A 17450-nucleotide genomic window follows, 5' to 3' on the forward strand; every position below is an offset into this window, starting at 1 on the left:
GATAACCTTGAAAAATTAAAGTAGCTCTTAGATTATTTTTTTAAATGCTGTAAGAAAAATCAGCGTAATTTTGAGAAATTCTTGCACAAACTCACACACAAGGCTTTTTCATTCTGCGCTGAAAGGAAGTGTGCCAATTCAGCTGAGGCTCTAGCCCACTGTCTTCAGAATTTAATATAGCTTGTGAGAGGTGTTAGTGTCAGAGATTTTCAAGATGTTTTGGTTTATGCTTTTGGCATATAAAGAGAATGTAAATTACTTTGAGCTTGGAAACAGATATGCTGTGAAACTGAAAAAAAAAAAAGAAAATTCTATGCAATTCCTTCTCTTCCTTTAGACAGAATCTCAAACTGCAAGATCCTTTAGTTTTCAAATGCTGGTTTTGGTTTCAGTACCTCTCTAGTCTGTTAATGAAATAATGAATTAAGATCTAAATTATATTAATAAATAATGAATACAAGCAAGTATTCCATTTCATTCTGCAAAAAACAAGTCGATGAATTTTTTCTATTTACGTACATCTAAAATTCAAAGAAATTGATAGTTAACTGCTCCTTTTGCCTCCTGTCTGTGATCAAAGGCTTCCAAAGGTTGCTGCTGCTTGTGTTGTATCCACAGGTGTGTCTGAGACTTGACAAAGCTGTGACTGCATTTCTCAAGTTCCATTAAAACTAAGCACGCACACCAAAAAAATAGGCAATTATTCTGAAATCTTGCATATGGACTGCTTAGTACTGCTAGCTTCTCTTCCTTTCCTCAGCTTAATCATTTGCATATGTTGGAAATAAAATAGATGCACCATAAGTTATTAATGCAACTAGATAAAATTATGCAAACTTGTATTTCTGACTATAAGGACTGGAGAGGAGGGGATGATGGATGATGGCTTAATGGATGGTAGTTCCTGGAAAAGAGTTCCTCCCCAGGAAAAAATTCTGAGGAGCCTGCTGGAATTCAGCGTAAGCTACCTCCACACAGCCCTTTAGTTGGCAACGGGTCGTTCCCTCTCTTTCCACAGTGTTTTCTAGATCACTAGATACGCTTTTGGGAACTGTTGATTATGCTGAGGGTCCGTCTTGAAGGTCTTTCTTGGAATTCACAAGTGTGTTTCCCCTTCTGTTTCCAAAGTAACTGTGTATCTCTGAGGGAAGAGAAAATACCACAAGTATAAGCCATATGCTTGATGAATCGCTCAAAGTTATTCCTGGTTTCTTTCTGCTAATTTGCTACTTGTCACTTTTTGATGTGAAAAAATACTTTAAGTGATTGATGCCCATAATTTTTGTTTATTACAGTTATGTCCTTTAAAAAAAAAAAAGTCAATCTAAATATTAACATTTATTTGTGGCAAATTGGTATTTAGCTGGCATCCATTTGATGAGCAGAGCTGCAGAACAAATTTTTCAAAGCAATAGTTACAACTGTATCGTTCTTTAATTTTATTTTTTTTCTTCTTAGTTATTGCCCCCAGCCAAAATGCTGATTGTGAGCTGCAAGGAAAGAACTCTACTATTCGTCTCAAAGCAGAAAAGCTGGAGAGGGTAAATATTTATAATCTTTTCAGTTTTCCTTTCTCCCCTTTCATGATGCATGTAAAACATCTGGAGCATATTTCTAGGTTGACAAACTTCAAGGTATAAATTATACACCAGGTTTTCTATGTGGATAGTTCTTTCAGGTTGCAGGCCAATATTTCATTTCATATATTGGGCAAATTACTGGTTTTGTTAATCTAATTACTGATTAACTCTTCTGGGAATCTGAACATCCCTCAGGATTTTTAAGGCAGTTATTAAGGACAAAGGGGTTTGCTTATTACACTCATCTGTATTCAAGGTTAAATAATATCTGAACATCTCTCAATTAGAAGGAAAAGTCACGGTGTGTCTCTGGAATAAAAGTGTTGTCAGTGAGAGTGTACTGTGATACAAAGGCTCTTTGAAGTATAGCTTTTTAATTACTCCCCCATGTCCCTGCAGTCATTATCCCTCGTCCTTTCTTTTTTTTTTTTTTCCTCCAAAATAAGTTTTCTCCTTCCAGGCATTGAATTATCTTGGGATTCAGCCCACAGATGAACAGCAGCAAGCCCTAAGGCAGCAACTTCAGAAAGATTCTAAAGGAACAGTGTCTTTTGGAGGTAATAATTTTTAATTACCATGGAAAATAATGAAATGATAGATAATAACCATTAATATATTTTCTGCCAGTATTGGGTTGCTACTGCAAGTAAAATGGTACTTTGAGGCAAGAACCTTATTCTACTGTATAAAAATAAGCTTGGAATTCTGAAACTAAGTAATTGGAAAGCAAATCACAAATTTATCTAATTTGCCTTGAGAAAGTTCTGGTTTTGTGCTCACAAATGGCTAAATTTTTCCCTTGACAATAGGGTACTGTAATTGTTCCAAAAATTACTTGGGAGAGTACTGATGGTTAAAGAGTCTTCTTGATCCCACTAAACTGACGGATTATTTAACTTGTTTAGTTTGTGAGAAGTAAGAACATTTAAACTATTGCACATAGAAAGAGATTTGCAAGGAGACCATTATGATTCTTCTTCTTGCTAAACCTAATTCTGATGGGAATGAGTTGCTTCTGTTGGTTATGGCAATTTTGGTAGGTGACACTAACAATTTAAGAATATTTCTCATAAATTGTGAGACATATGATAGTTCTGATGCTAAAACTGATGGAAATATCACTTTTCCTAAAGTTTATGAAAAACAGCGTCATACATTAGTATGTGAAAAATAATTTCTTGTACTTAACCGTCAAAAAAGACACTGGATTTTCAAGTACCTTCTCAAGAAAGATACTGGATCTTCCATCAGATTTTTATGTCATGTAAACAAACTGACCTTCATATTTCCACTTTTCTGTCATATTGTAGCAGAATATTTTTTTATACATTCACAATGAATGGGTAATCCAAGCCATGTTGATTGAGAATGCTGTGGTGGTTGTATTTAAAACTTGGTCACCATCAATTTTACCAGGTCTCTATCAGGGGTTTAAAGGACCTGCAAAGGAAACTGTGAGCTAGCACAATTTTTTTTTTCCTGCAGAGACAGTGTGTCTCCTCTAGTAAGGTCAATTCATTGGGAAAGCCAGGTATATAACACATGTGCAGATTTCTTTTAATTTTTCACAGGGGTCTGCCAAATGTAGAGCATCTCTAACGAGGTATTTTGAAGGTGATCTTCACACCACCTTTTGTTTTCTTTTCTCCTTCACAACTTGATTCAGGGATATTTCATCCCAAGACCTGTTTTGAACGCTTTTATTCTTACTCTTACCAGCTTTACCAAATGTTTCTGTTCAGACAGGTGTGTCTGATTTTCATATTTTCCTTTAGAAAGCTAATGGTGGGCAGACGCTGCATTTTATAAAAGAGTAGCCATACACTGTGATATTAGTAGTAGTGTCGCATCTAGTCATACTGTTACTAAACTGAACTTGTGGACTGTTTTTTAGATTTTGTTGAAGTTTCAAAGAATCTGTTCTCTATGCAATTGAATGCAACAGATTCTGGCCAAAAATCTGTAGCGTTTGGGGTCAATGAACTTGCCAGCTTACTGGATTCACAGGTAAAATATGTGCCTATACAGTATTTAACTGTTGGGAGGAGATTATTGGAGAGCTTATTATATGCAAGATTACTCCAAATCTTGGGCAAATGTTTAGAACAGCTCCATATCATGGTGTTATTTAAAATAACGTAGTTTCTGTGAAGCTTTTTGAAGCAACCTACTTTGCAGAAAGCAATTCACGTACTTATGTTGTGATTTGTTCTAAGTATGGACAACAGTGATTTACTGAGGTCTCTTAATGGAATACATATTGCTACTACCTGTGTGAGTGATAAACAATTGTTGGGCCCAGTGATTTGAACTACTGCTACGGTGAAAATCGCTTTATTCTAGCAGTGACTAGAGCATTTGCAGCATAGGAATACTAAAATAAAATTATGTATGATTTAAAATATTGAAGACAACAGCGGCTATTAGTGTTGTATTCTTGGTACTTCTAAAAATATTTCATTAATCCTTTTAACAGGAAAAATAATTGTTCCTTTGGAAGATAAGTTGGTCAATTTTCTTAAACATTTTTAGTATTTTCAGGGTTTTAAATTATTCTAAAATTAAGATTATCCTCTCATTTTATTAACAAGACCTTTTAAGATAAGATGTTGAAGATTGTAGAAGATACAGTTAGCAATACATTCTAATCTTACATATTTAAATACGCACAGTCTGTAACCCGTGATTCTTTGGAGGATGACATGGAAAGACTTAAGAAAGAAAGAAATGAAGCTTTAAAAGAAATAAGTAAATTAAAGGTAATATTTAATTTTTATTTGCTTTAAATTATTCAAAAGACTAATTTCTTTTTGAGTGTATATAGTAATTTACTGTTTTTCTCTTGAATTTTATGTGCGATTCTTGATGAATAAATAAAAAGGCAGAGCAAACGGTCCTAATTATGTTTGACGATTGTATGCTTACAATATATTTCTGGAGACAGTGAATTTTATTTGTTATACTGAATACTAATGCATTTTTTAATCTGATTCACGGAGAAATGAGACTAAGCACACATTTCACAAAGTGAATTTGGAGAAGTGACTGATTTGCATAGCAATTTTATTTAGAAATGTGTGATCCTAGTAACTGCAGTGTCTGAGCATATGCTAATACTGTTGAAAGAAGTCAGAACTGGAGGATAAATTAATCTGTTTTCAAAATTAGTACATGTTTTCACAGACATTACAAAATACATAAGACCTAAAGCAACAAGTATCTTTATTGTTTCTTAATACCCTGGCTTATAACCACGGTCCTACGCTCCTGAATTTCTTTTTTGACAACCCAAAAGATAAAAACATCTGGTCCTGTATTCAGCGTACCTAACTCTTGTTCTTGGACAGGACTGGAAAATGGATCCCAGCATACAGGCAATTCTACAAATTGCCTCCTGGTCCAAAAAAATTGTTTCTTGCTATAGATTACAAAAACAATGGGTTGACATGCCCAAAGATCTGTTCTTTGTTCTGTGCACAAAGATTCTTCTTCTGAAAACTTGGTACTGAAATGAAAGAACCTGATTCACATTGAACATTGTCGTGGTGAACACTTACCACAGGTCCCTAAATTGCTGATGTTGAAAACTGGCAACGATCAATCTATAATTGCCTCATTGCTTATACTCTTCCCTTAACAATCTACAGTCAAATACTTGATACTGAGTGAGAAATACCCTTGATCTGACTCAGTATGAGAATCTTTATGCTTTTATAGCACTTTTTTTTTTTTTTTTTAAACTTCCTTAGAACTTTTAACCTTCTGAAAGTGGTGCACCTACAGGCTTCTGGTATAAGTAGGTGAGTGAAAGAATGGTCAAACATGTAATGTTGAAAATAACTTGACGTGAATATTAGGTTGTACAGCAATCTGTTAAAGCCACAAAAATGTCTTTATTCTGCTCCTTTGTTAGGTGGCTAGGTAACGAGAGTTAAAATGTATATTTTACATATATCACAGAAATGTTCAGTAAATAATCCTCAGATACTCATGAAACTTAGACAGTATCAATGAACTCTCTTTTTTTTTTTTTTTAAACAGGAAGACTTGTCTGAATCTGTGAATTTACAGAAACAGTTAACAGAGGAGCTACAAATAGTCAAGCAAGTATGTTGAAGTTTCTTAAAAATATAATTATTCTCTTTTTTTATTTTTACTGGTTTTTGTGGAAGGGAGAAGGGAGCACTTCCTTCTCTCTTGACGCTCATATAGACTATACTCTCACACTGATTTCAACACAAAGTGGTTCTTTTGTTACTACAGAGGTTTTGATTAGAATTGGAGAATATTGGTCCTTAAGTTTCTAGAGCAATAATACTTCTCTGCTGTTGAATTGCGGTAGGAACGGTAGGACAAGCTGGATTAGATAAGTTGGATAATAATGTACTAGTACCTTCTGGTCTTAAGTGTTCTTGAAGTCATTTTGCTGTTCTTAGGCAACAGTGTGCCTAATCTACAGTCCTAACGTTAGCTACTTTATATGTCAACCAGAGTTTTAAGTATGAAAAAATAGACACACTTGACAATTCTACCTGGTATTTACCAGGAAAAAAAAATGGTAGCAAGTGTTTTGTGAGGAATGTCTTGTTTCTGTCTCCATATCTATCTATAAAAGAAGAAATCAGAGTTCCTTATGAAATTTAGCCTTCTTGTGTCTCTTAAAGGAAATATCCAATTATATGTAAGTCTTACGTCATGTATAGCCTGGATTCAAAAGCAGGTAACTTTCCTGTTTCCTGCTTCTACTGAACATCATCCTGTCAGCTCTTTGCTTATGAGCTGGCCACCTTTCGTCTCTCCCGTGCTGCTACATGTATTCCTGGTAGGTTTCTCATGGCTATCTGTTCCACCAGATGTCATGTAAAAATGCAAGATATAGTTTAAAAATATTTCCATGTACTGTTACATTAAGATTATTTTTACGTTTTTGCTCGTATATATAGATTTGTTCAGTGCCGTCATTATCAGCTTTTATTGCTTGACTATAAAAGAACTGTTTGAAAGATTTTTTTCCATTAACATTGTGATGTTGCCGTCTGTACACTGTGGGACAGCAGGGAAATAAATTGAATTCTGGTTTTGGGTAAAATTTAACTGGAAGTATGTTCCAGTAGTGCACTTTAGGTTTCCATTCACTACGGGGTGTTCCGTCTGTTGCTGTAGACTAGAGCAGATGTTCAGTCCATCAGTCTGGACTAAAGCTAGTACGAAGCACAAACCCCAAAATGCAAGCAGTATAGACATCAGGTCCTCAGCATCGAGTGCTGCGATTCACATACCTGCTCTTATGGGGAAGGTGGACTTGGACTTAGGATGGTTTAAGCCGGTTTTAAGTGGCGGCAGTGCCCACTTTCTATCACACGAGGTCCTCATACCTTTATTTTTCTCTCAAGTGCTGTCATGTGATGGTGAAGGTCAGCTTTGCAGCACAAACCTCCAGGGGATGGTTTCCTAGCAAGCGTTGCAAGTTAACTGCTGTTGAAAACGTTCCATATACTGAAATGAAAGAGAAAAAATAAATTATATGAAATTACAGCGCTGTGTGACCTATTTTAGGAGACACAAGCAGGCTTTTAATGGAAATTTTAGTTTCTGTTTATACTTGGTGCATTTTCAAGTGTTTTATATATATTTCTGTAGTTCAGAACCAATGTTGATGCTGAGATTCATGGTGATACGAAGTTTAAAAAAAACAGGCTACTTACAGTACAAATTGCCATTTAAGTTATGACGATGCGTTCCTGCTTGAGCTGAAGTTAGTGAAATGAGTTAATGAGGATATTCTTGAGCCCTAATGTAAAGTACCCAAACAAACCAACTTAAGTAGGTGCTTAAGGTCTTCTGAATTCAATACAATTTAAACATTTTTTTTTAAATCACTGCTTTCCTGAAAAAAACAAGGTTTTAAATGAGGATATAGGCTACCAGTCAGATATTGGAGTATCTTTCGTGGTATTTCCATTGTCTACTAATTATGAATGGCAGAGGTTACAGCTTAATTAGGACAGGCGTACAAATATTCTGGTTAATGAACGTATTTTGTTAGTACCAATTCATTAAACCCTGCTTGAATCAGTAGCTAACAGGATAAACAAACTCTTAAGGTTAGAAACATTGCTAAATTTGAAATGAAGTAGTAATCATTTCCTAATATTGGTCTATGACAATTAAAATATATTAATTGATATATTTTTACTTTGAGATTGTGATATAGCACTATCTTTGGGTCTTCCTTGAAACCATATGGAAGCTGAAATTGGCACAAAACATAGAAAGGTGCTTTTGAGTACCTGAAGTCTTGTCAACACCGTGAATGTGAAATCTATAGTGATGTCTTCTGTCTTCCCGGACCAGTTTGACTGTGTTCTGTGCTGCCTGAAAGTCCTGGGTCATACCAACCTGAATGATCTCTTCTTTACTAGAGCTTTTTTTTATGCAGTTATTGTCAGCTGAAGCACCTCAGCTAAACATAGTAAACGTGAAAGGTCGTAAAGACAGGATGCTGTTTGTGGGATCCCATACTGCTGGACTTGTATTTCGTAGGGGTAAGATTTGCTATTCTAGGCTTATGTTTTCTAAGGGAAAAAGAGGTGCTTTGAAGACTAGGACTGGAGCGGCTTCTATTTTGGAAGTGGTATATCATTTATTTCACCCTGCCTGAAAGAAATACTTGGTTTATTTTTATTTCATTGGCTTTTTTATTTTAATATGTAGTAAAGATACTCAAAGTTCTTTTAAAGGATGTTTTCAGGATACAATTTTTGTAAAATTAATGAATAAACATCATTGAATTGTAACTACAATTTTTCATGTAGTTTAAAAGAATACCTTTGTTCCAGTGTTTGTGGTGGTTGGAATATTACTTGGATAAAACCTTCTCCTGACACTTGAATTTATCCCAGGAAGAAATAGAACCTGGCTTTGAAAGAAACCTGTACCTTGAAATTGATTCTGTAAGGATTCAGTTTCTCTCCTCCAGCCTGCAATTTCTTATTTGTTGTAGTGGCTTCATACCAGATAAGGACAAATGGTCCCATCAGGCATTTATATAGATGAAATATTAGCAGCTGCAGATTCCATTTCTGTTGCGTCTTCTTTCATACAAGCATTTGAATGGGACAAGAGAAGATGTTGCTGAAGCATGCTGTAATCCATCTGTTCTTCACTGGTGGGGGCCCCTTACCTGTGTAAGTACGAGAACCCACCGTGTCGCCGCAGTGCCAGCTTCAGTAACTGTAGAACGGGGAAACCTGATGGTATCGGTTCCCTTTGTGCCTCGCTGCTCTAGCAAACAGCTCTGGTTTGTCAGAAAATTCTGCTAATTCGGTTGTAGCGTGGATAATTGTTTCATTGTAATGTAAGAATCCATTGTTCACTAATTATTTCTTTAGGTCTTTCACTGTTGAAATCTGGTCATACTTAGTCTGCTATTATGGAGAAATTAATATTCAACAATTGGGTTTCTGAAAAAAACAGTGGAGGAGTACAGGCGATTCTGCATTATAAGAGATTAAACCTTTATCTCAAGGAGGTCTTATTTCAAAATGAAGACCTCGCTTTTCATTACAGCAATTTTCCCATGACTTTTCTGATGTCAGTTTCTTTAAATAATTCCTACCTATGCATTTTTAAGATGCCACCCTTTGTCGAGGCCTCTGTGTTCATTTATATTACTCAAACTTAACATCAGAGCATCTTTTCACTTTTGTCTCCAAGAGTCTTTTTCCCACCTCCAGCCTATGACTGAAGGACACCTTTGCTACTGAAGGCTACCAAATCATCCTCCATATCAGTAGGGCCCAGCTTTTCTTGCTGTTGAGTCACACTCTTTCTTAGAGTGGCAAGAAAATGCCCTCTACAGTGGCAGTAATTTTGACCTCTACTTCTGTGGATTCGTAACTTCTTAGAAGGCCCTGTGTTCTCTGAATTGTTTCTAGGAAAAAGAGCTGCTATGAGCAGCTTGCAGGAGGGGTGGATTGTTCTGGTGGTCTTTCAATGAGCGCTTTCAGTAGCGGTCCCTTGCACAGCTTTCAGTGCTGTGCAAACAGGCAGCTGTAAAACGAGCCAGCCAAATAACAGAAAGACATGCAGCAATAAGCTTTTGGATAGTCTCTGTTCCCAGGTGGAGGTGATCATCATGTAGAATAGGCTCATCTAATGCTTTGTGCTTCCAAAAGGGAAAAAAAAAAATAAAAATCATTATACTTGCTGTCAAATTAAAGGGTATTTAAATGTCTCTCTTATCACTTGTGTACCTATAACAGAAACCTCTAAACTGTATAACACCAATGTCATCTGTACTCACTAATGATGTTGCTGTTTGCTACATGTGTGATTACTTCGTCTAATGCTTTATTTTCTAAGAGACCAGAATGTCCCTGGCAATCATTCAAATTGGTATTATATTGCAAAACCATTGTAAATATGAGGATGTCCTATATATGTGTCATTGAGATTAGTTTACTTATGGCCTGAAATAAATATATGTTGTTTATTAAGACTAACACTGTACAGGTTAAGTCATCTGAAACTGAGATTGATAGATCATTTTACAGAAAAAACATTATGACAAAGTATAGGAAAACCTAACTTGAAGGATATTGGTTGCACAGAACAAATGCTTCTAAGTTAAGAAATAGAAATAAATCTGCTTTTGTGAGCTTAACTGACCTCTCTAGACATTTATATTGTGACACCTCTTAAGTATTCTATGACATTTTTTCCACAAAAAGAGGAAGATTTGGTCATTTAGGTTTTTCAGAAACGATTTCAAGCCTAGTTTCTAGAAGGTTATTTCCTACTTATTACAGATTCCTAGGGTGTTTCTCCTCTACCCCTACGTGTTTCCCATCTAGTTCCATTCCCAACCAGGATATAGTTATAATAAGTAAGTATCCTTAGCTGAGGAATTTCTAGCTCTGTGAAGCTGTATATTTAAAGCTTATAACTTTAATGATTCAGAAAAATTCATGTAAAGTGACTTTTTCCACAGATTAATAAAAAGGCTACAGGGAAGGATGGTTTATTGGGTTTGGTGCCCGTGAGCCTCTGTGTCTACATTTTTGATGAGCAGTTTGTTTGGTTTTTCCTAGTGTAAACTCATCTGTTGTCCAGATCTTTAGTCTGACTTTGTAAATTTACAAATCAAAGTTAACTTGAATTAGTACCCATTAGTAAAATGAACTGAGCAATATCATTCTTGAAATCAGACTTTACAACATTTAGGGATCACATTAGTTGAATTAAAAGCTAACCGTTTCGAATTTCCTGCTTTCCATGCATTACTTAGATATAAATTTTATGTAACACTCTTCCGTGATAATACAGGATAATGATTTAAGAGCAGGAACTAGGCAGAAAAATAAAAACCAGCACTTATTCTGAGAAGAGTGTGGACTGAATACTGGCATTACAAGTCCATCTACATGATGTCCGAACTCTGAATTGAGTGCGAATTCAGGCAATAATAATAAAATGAAGAAATAACGTCTCATTAAAGTACTTTTTTAGTACGGAAGTGATGGGGCAGATTAACAGCACCAGGTGCATTTCTATAAAACCTTTCATTCAATTAGATTTACAGTAATCATAGAATTTGTGATTTAATTTGTTAGGAACATTATCTCACTCTGTAAATACCTGTTCTTTGTTTGCACATCATACACTTAAAAATTAGCAATTGAACCATCTAACCATAAATACTAAAAGGTAGCCCTAACGCCAACTGCAGTACTTTTGAGCTGAATCTGTACTACTTTGTTAGCTGGAGTTGTAACTTTTCCATTAAATTCTGTCATCTATAGGAAGCCAAGGCAGCTGTAGAAGAGACGAGAGCCCTGCGAAGTAGGATTCATCTTGCAGAAGCTGCACAAAGGCAGGCTCGTGGAATGGAGATGGACTATGAAGAAGTAATTCGCCTGTTAGAAGCTGAAATTGTAGAGCTGAAGGCTCAGCTCACTGATCATTCTGGCCAAAATAAAGTAAGAAAAGCAGTCGCCTGTTGTAGTTACCATGGTTTCCTTGCTGTTGTCATGTATCTTGTTTTCATTTTCTTTTCATCTGCTTTTCTAAAGTAGGTCACTGTTTGTCTTGTATTATTCAATAACTGGAATGATGCGTAGTGAAGGGGGTAATGTGAAGTGTATGAGTCGTCCTTTATCCAGATATCTCTGGGCTGGAAAAATAGGAGCTAGACGCATATGTGGGTCATAGGTCCAAATGGCATATCTCAAGCATTAAAGCACGGAATAGCTTCTGGACTGCAGATATATTGTCTTTAAAGACTATCCATATATTTGTGTGCTTCTGTATTTATGTAAAAATGGCCTTCATATTTATGTTTCTGTTAGGCAAATAATAACAATATCAAGTCCAGTACTGTTCTTAAGTAAATTTAGATTTAATCAAGATAATAATTTAAATGCTACTAACAGTATCCTGCCAAAATTTTTTTTTTTTAATTGAGCTTCATATTTTAAAACCACTTCATCTCCAGTGAGGCATTTCAAAACATGCTAAGGAATAAAATATTTGAGGCACTTTTAAATTTTTCCCCATAATTGTGGATCTGTTTCCTACATGCAGTTTGAACAAGTGCAAGCAGGTTGGCATTTGTGTGTTTACCTTGTTTTTCTCATGAAAAATGGATGTGCATATGAATTGATGAAGAAAACCTACTGAAATATTGCCTTATTTCATCATGAGAATTAATTCAATATTACAAGGTATTTAAAAGGTAAAACTGAGTTCTGTGGTATACAAGCTTGCAAAGAAGCAACACAGACAGTACGTGTAGCTCCCAGGGAGGAATTCCGCTCATCTAATTGTGAGTGTGTGTGATGAGATGAATCACACCTTACAGGTTTTTCTTCCCGAACCTCTTGGAGAGATGCCCCACCGTTGTCAGGTATTTTTGAAGCGCTGTTTGTTTTCTAGGACTTGAATAAATATCAAAATATTAAGAAATTCGGAGCGTGTGGGTTGCTTTCTTAGAGATTTGTTTCAGAGATGCTAGCTTGAATTCCTGAAATTCTGAGTGAACGCTTGAATATCTGATTTGAGATTTGATTCTCTGCATTTTTTATTCAAAAAGAAGCATTATCAAGTAGGTACCAACTCTATGGTGTACTCTTTTTAGTGTAAAAGAGTGAGGGCCCTCCGAGGCCTTACCAGCTCCTTCTCCAATAGTGGACAGGGAGATTACCAAAGAAAGGTGTTTTAATCAACAGATTCTTTAACGTTCAGAGTGATCATGATTCTGCTGCCTCGTACAGTGTATACAAACAAATGTGTGTACTCTTTTGCTTCAAGTAAAGATAATAAATGGGTTTTGGTGGGTTTTGTAAGAGTTTTATAGTAGGTAGTGGGCTTTCAGAGAAGATCACCTACGGTGATGTAAAAGTTTCTTTTTAATGAAAGTGATATTTTCTTAATTTTGGAGAGCTCTGTTCAGCAGACAGCTTAGCTAACCAAACCTGCCCATACACACGTGAAGACTTTACCTGTGGTCCTCTCGCACAATCAGTGTCAGGGACTCAAGCTGAAACCTTGAGCCTCCAGAACTTGATCTTATGGGGCTCACGTTCTCTGGAGCTGAAGTACAGAGGGGTGCAAACACTGATCAATAGGTTACGCAAGTGCATGTAGAGAAATCCTAGGGGGTCATTTTCTCCAAGATATGTCATAATTATTCTGTTGGTCAAAATATGTACAGATGCAAACTAGTGGCCTGAGTTTGTTCACATACCGGCTATTTATGCCACCCTGCTGGCCGATACTGTCACCATCAGGTTGGTATTTTTGATCCATTCATGAATCTGTTCAAACTGTCTTAAGTTTCAGCCATAGACTGTTGTTAGCTGCCAATTTCAATATACCTTTATATCATTTGCCAAAATCTGTTGCAGTTTGGGAGCTGATTTGCTAGCAGATCAGGCATACCTGCCTCAGGAGCAGCTATGTTTTTCAGAAATGTAGAAAAGTGTGTGTGAAACATTTTTCAATTCACACCATGTTTCTATGTGAGCCATGGGAGAAAATTATTAGAATAAAAGCCTTAAAATATCTTTCCCAGGATAACATCCAAGACTTGAGAAAGAGAGTTACAGTGCTTGACTGCCAGCTGCGGAAATCAGAATCAGCTAGGAAGACCTTTGAGGTGGCTACTGAAAAATTGCTACAATTTGTAGAGGTAACTTTGCCTTTCATTTCTAGCAATGTTTTATTTGGAAGTTTTGATGTTTCTGAGGAAGAAACATAGTAAACTGACTATAAACTCGTTTGCAGAGATCCTTTCATTGCTAGAAATAAAGAGGGTGTATAAGTGTACAGATCCCTGTAGGAATTTACTTAATCTTTATGTTTTGCTGTACAGTAAAGAAATGAAACTGATCAGATAATTTAAAAAAATTAAAAAATTAATTAAAAAATTAAAAAAATTTCTTCACCTAACTTTTCACAAACTCATATCAATTTCTGTGAAATTCCCCAGAGGAGAAAGGCAGAAAAAGTAATATTTGATAATATTTTGAAAAGTTATGAAACAAAAAAAGTGATGTTGTTGTATTTATTTCATTTAAAGGGGTTATAACATTTTGGTTTTTACTTTTACACTTTAGCAAATCAAATCCCCCACACCCAAATAGAACACCAAATTATAAGGTATTAACTTTTTAACTGTGTTGATTTATAAACTGTTAACTTCTTGACTGTGGCCAACAGGTTGTGCATGAAATACTTGCAGACAGCTCCACTTCCTCGACAGTTTTAAGGTAATGAAATGGCGTAGTTATTAATATTGAAACGGCAATATTAATATTGAAAAACTCTACTATTGTTTCAAAGTCTCCAAAAACTGTCTTGTAGCTGTTTTTCCTACATTTTTTTGCTGTATGCTTCTGAGTGTCATTTTATTGGAGGAATGGGAATAGCATGAATTATAAATTAGGCTTTCAGGATACAGCTTCATTAAAAAGCTCAGAATTAAATTAAAACAGTTAGTAATTACATAGCTATGGTTGTCTGGATTTTTCCATAAAGTAATTATAATGTGCTAAGGATTAGTTAAAATTGCAAGGAACCTTAACAGTGACTTACAATTTTTTATTATTATTATTTTTTAGATTTGCCCAAGCAATTTTGCATCATCATTAATCCAGTAGCATGTAAATAAATTGATAACATGTATATCCATTTAAGTTTTATTACTTTTCTTGTTTAAAAATGTACCTAGGAATATTCAACAAGATTTAGAGCAGCCTTTGGTCCTTCAGAATACCAGCAAGGTTGCACCTGTATATGCCAGATAGTGTTCCATTAATATTTATGTGCCAGTAAAGTTGTTTGGTCTCTGTCCTGCCGTGTTTTTTAGTAAAGCTCAAATCAAATTTATTTAAGTGAAGTTAGCTGGAACTTTATTTCAAAAAAATCTGCAGGATCAGATCAGCTATTATATTGTAGATGTCTCTGTTCTCATCTGCTAATCCTAATCAATTAAATGCAGTTCCCATTGGCACTGCCCAAGAGTTGCACGTTCTATGAAGTTCATAGACTTTATTTTAGTAAATGGTTTGAAGAATAAAACACAAAGCTAAGGTGGCAAACTGACTCACTAGCAGCGAAGAAGAATTGAATCCCCTAAAGCAGTGTCCCTTCTTAAATGCTAATATGAAAATTACTTTTAGTAAGTTGCTTTCCTGACGCCCACTGAGTTCTTGACACTTGATTTGGAGACATGAATGTTGCTTGAATTGAACTTTCCTAATACCTTTATTGTACAGGCAGAACTGCTTCTGAGGCAAATTCATCAATTTGGTAGTATGAATCTTTTTTTGCTCATACAGTGAGACCAAAACCAATCTAGAAACACAAGTTTACTGTATTGAAAGTAGCAATTTCTTTCATAATCTTACAAATAAACACTTACTATTTTCTGTTCTCTTAGTGACAGAAGAACAACATTGTCTACTAAAGCACGGTTGGGAAGGATTGGACCTACTGTCACAACAGCTCTTGCAGCAGAAGCCAGAGACCTTGCCAAGTCTGTCCGTGCCATTTTGGAAGTGGACTGTGAGTGAGTGTGTGCATGTCTGCGTGTATACGCGTGCATAAATACTTCCTTTCTTCCATCAAACGTTGTGGCTTTAGCATCTTGCTTGCTAATTGAGAGTAGCGTGTTTCAGTAGTCACCATGTGGGGTTTTTTTCCAAATGTGGAAAAAGGATCCTGAGTAGAGGTTCTGCTTGGATTGGGTTAGGACTGTGATGTAGGTAGGGGGTTCAGAGTCCAGTGTCTTTCAGACTGGTGGAAGACCTATAAACCCAGGAAGAGGGCTGCTGCTGCTAAGGGCCATTCCCTTTGTTTTTCTAACCCTAACCCTTACCATAACCTAGACCTACCCTGCCCACAGTCAGAAGCTTCTCCTACAATTGGACTGTTTTCATATGGTGATTTGGCCACTTTTCTGTTGTGTGCTTCACCCAGTAGAATTTGTTCACTGTCTTATTTTTTCATTTCATTCCATTCCAAGATTACAGAGCTGCCTTAATTCTGGCTGCTTAAGATTTAGTCAGTACTTCCTAGGACTGATACAGAATGCAGAATGAGGAAAAACTAGTATCTGTCTAGAGTTAGAAGCGGTTTCCCCTGTTAATGCCCTTAAAATAGTAAGTACATTTCCTCCTTACCTTTAAGCAGATATCCCAGGATAGTTTGCGTGCATTTTACCAGTGTCAAATGGGTGTAATAATAATGACCATATTTAAGTAAATTGGGTATATTTTCTAATTCACTGAAGGTTGTGGAATAAATAATAGTGAGACTTTTACAGAAAATGCATAGAGTAAACAAAGAACAAATAAGTAAATTAAATAAGTCTTCGTAACAAACAGTGTTTTGGATTCTAATAAGTCACAGAATATTTTTGGATCATAAATATTCTTCCAGGAAAACGTGTCGGGTATTTCCTTATGTTATTTCTGATAGCATGTATGTTGTTTTGTTAATTGTCAGTTGAAAATTTCTTCTGTTTTTATTAAGCCAAAGAGGAGTTTTGTTCCTTTCTTACTATTCTTTTACTAGCTTTTAATAAGAATACAGTGGTTTAATAAATCAAGAAAATATTTATTCTTCTGAGGTTTAACCTGGGAGTAGGTAGACGTTTCTGAAAAGACTTGATAAGTCAGAGATATGCAATACCTTTCATCCCATTCTAGACGGGTTGATTGGGCAAGTGATATATTCTTTGCAAGCTGAAATTAGTCGCCAGTTAGAGCGCAGTAAAGCCAAGGGATGGTACTGGAGACTTCAGTGAGTGGCTGCCACAGAGCAGATCATTTAGAGATCTCTCAGTGGATTCAATTTTTCTCTTCACTTTTGTTTTTCTGTTTCCCTTGCCTTTTGCACAGTCTCTTTACTTTTGGGTTTATCAACAGGCTTTTATCTAACAAGGACCTCATGAAAGGAAAAATGGAAGTGTAATATTAAAAAGTTATTTTGGTTCCGTTAATAGCATTCATCACTCTTCCAAAACCAATATACCAAGTGCTTTCTGTAGTTCTAAATTCTTGCTCTAAACCTCAGGAGGAAGAAGTCAGAAGTAAGCATCACATGGGATTCTAGAGACTTGGGTTTCCTTGTCTCAAAAGACATCACCTGAAACTCATTGGTGGGAATATTTCCATTGACCTTGATGGGCTTTAAACAAAAGTGGTGAATGCAGTCTGAGTCAGCAGGATTTTGGAAGATAAGCTTTAATAACTCAGATATAGATCTTTCTTCCAAGATGCAAAGGGTGCATCAGAGTGAGAAGATTTCTCCAAATCTTTAGAGAACCAGAGCATTATTGTTAAGGATTTTTAAAACTGAATTTTG

At 35.8% G+C, this 17450-nt stretch overlaps 1 protein-coding gene across 1 annotated transcript in view; it reads left to right on the forward strand.

The window, feature by feature from the left end:
* The window catches only part of STXBP4 (syntaxin binding protein 4), a gene marked incomplete at its 3' end in the record, with an annotated part of 78331 nt that overhangs the window by 19008 nt on the left and 41873 nt on the right, over positions 1-17450 (forward strand). Inside the window, exons 12-20 of the mRNA XM_082326515.1 lie at positions 1459-1541; positions 2041-2137; positions 3475-3587; positions 4253-4339; positions 5622-5687; positions 11384-11560; positions 13654-13770; positions 14301-14350; positions 15523-15647. Coding sequence (XP_082182641.1) covers positions 1459-1541; positions 2041-2137; positions 3475-3587; positions 4253-4339; positions 5622-5687; positions 11384-11560; positions 13654-13770; positions 14301-14350; positions 15523-15647 — 915 coding nt within the window. The remainder of the gene's footprint in view (positions 1-1458; positions 1542-2040; positions 2138-3474; positions 3588-4252; positions 4340-5621; positions 5688-11383; positions 11561-13653; positions 13771-14300; positions 14351-15522; positions 15648-17450) is intronic.

The sequence above is a fragment of the Platalea leucorodia genome (genome assembly GCF_965183815.1).
Source record: "Platalea leucorodia genome assembly, chromosome: 14".
Taxonomy (NCBI): Eukaryota; Metazoa; Chordata; class Aves; order Pelecaniformes; family Threskiornithidae; genus Platalea; species Platalea leucorodia.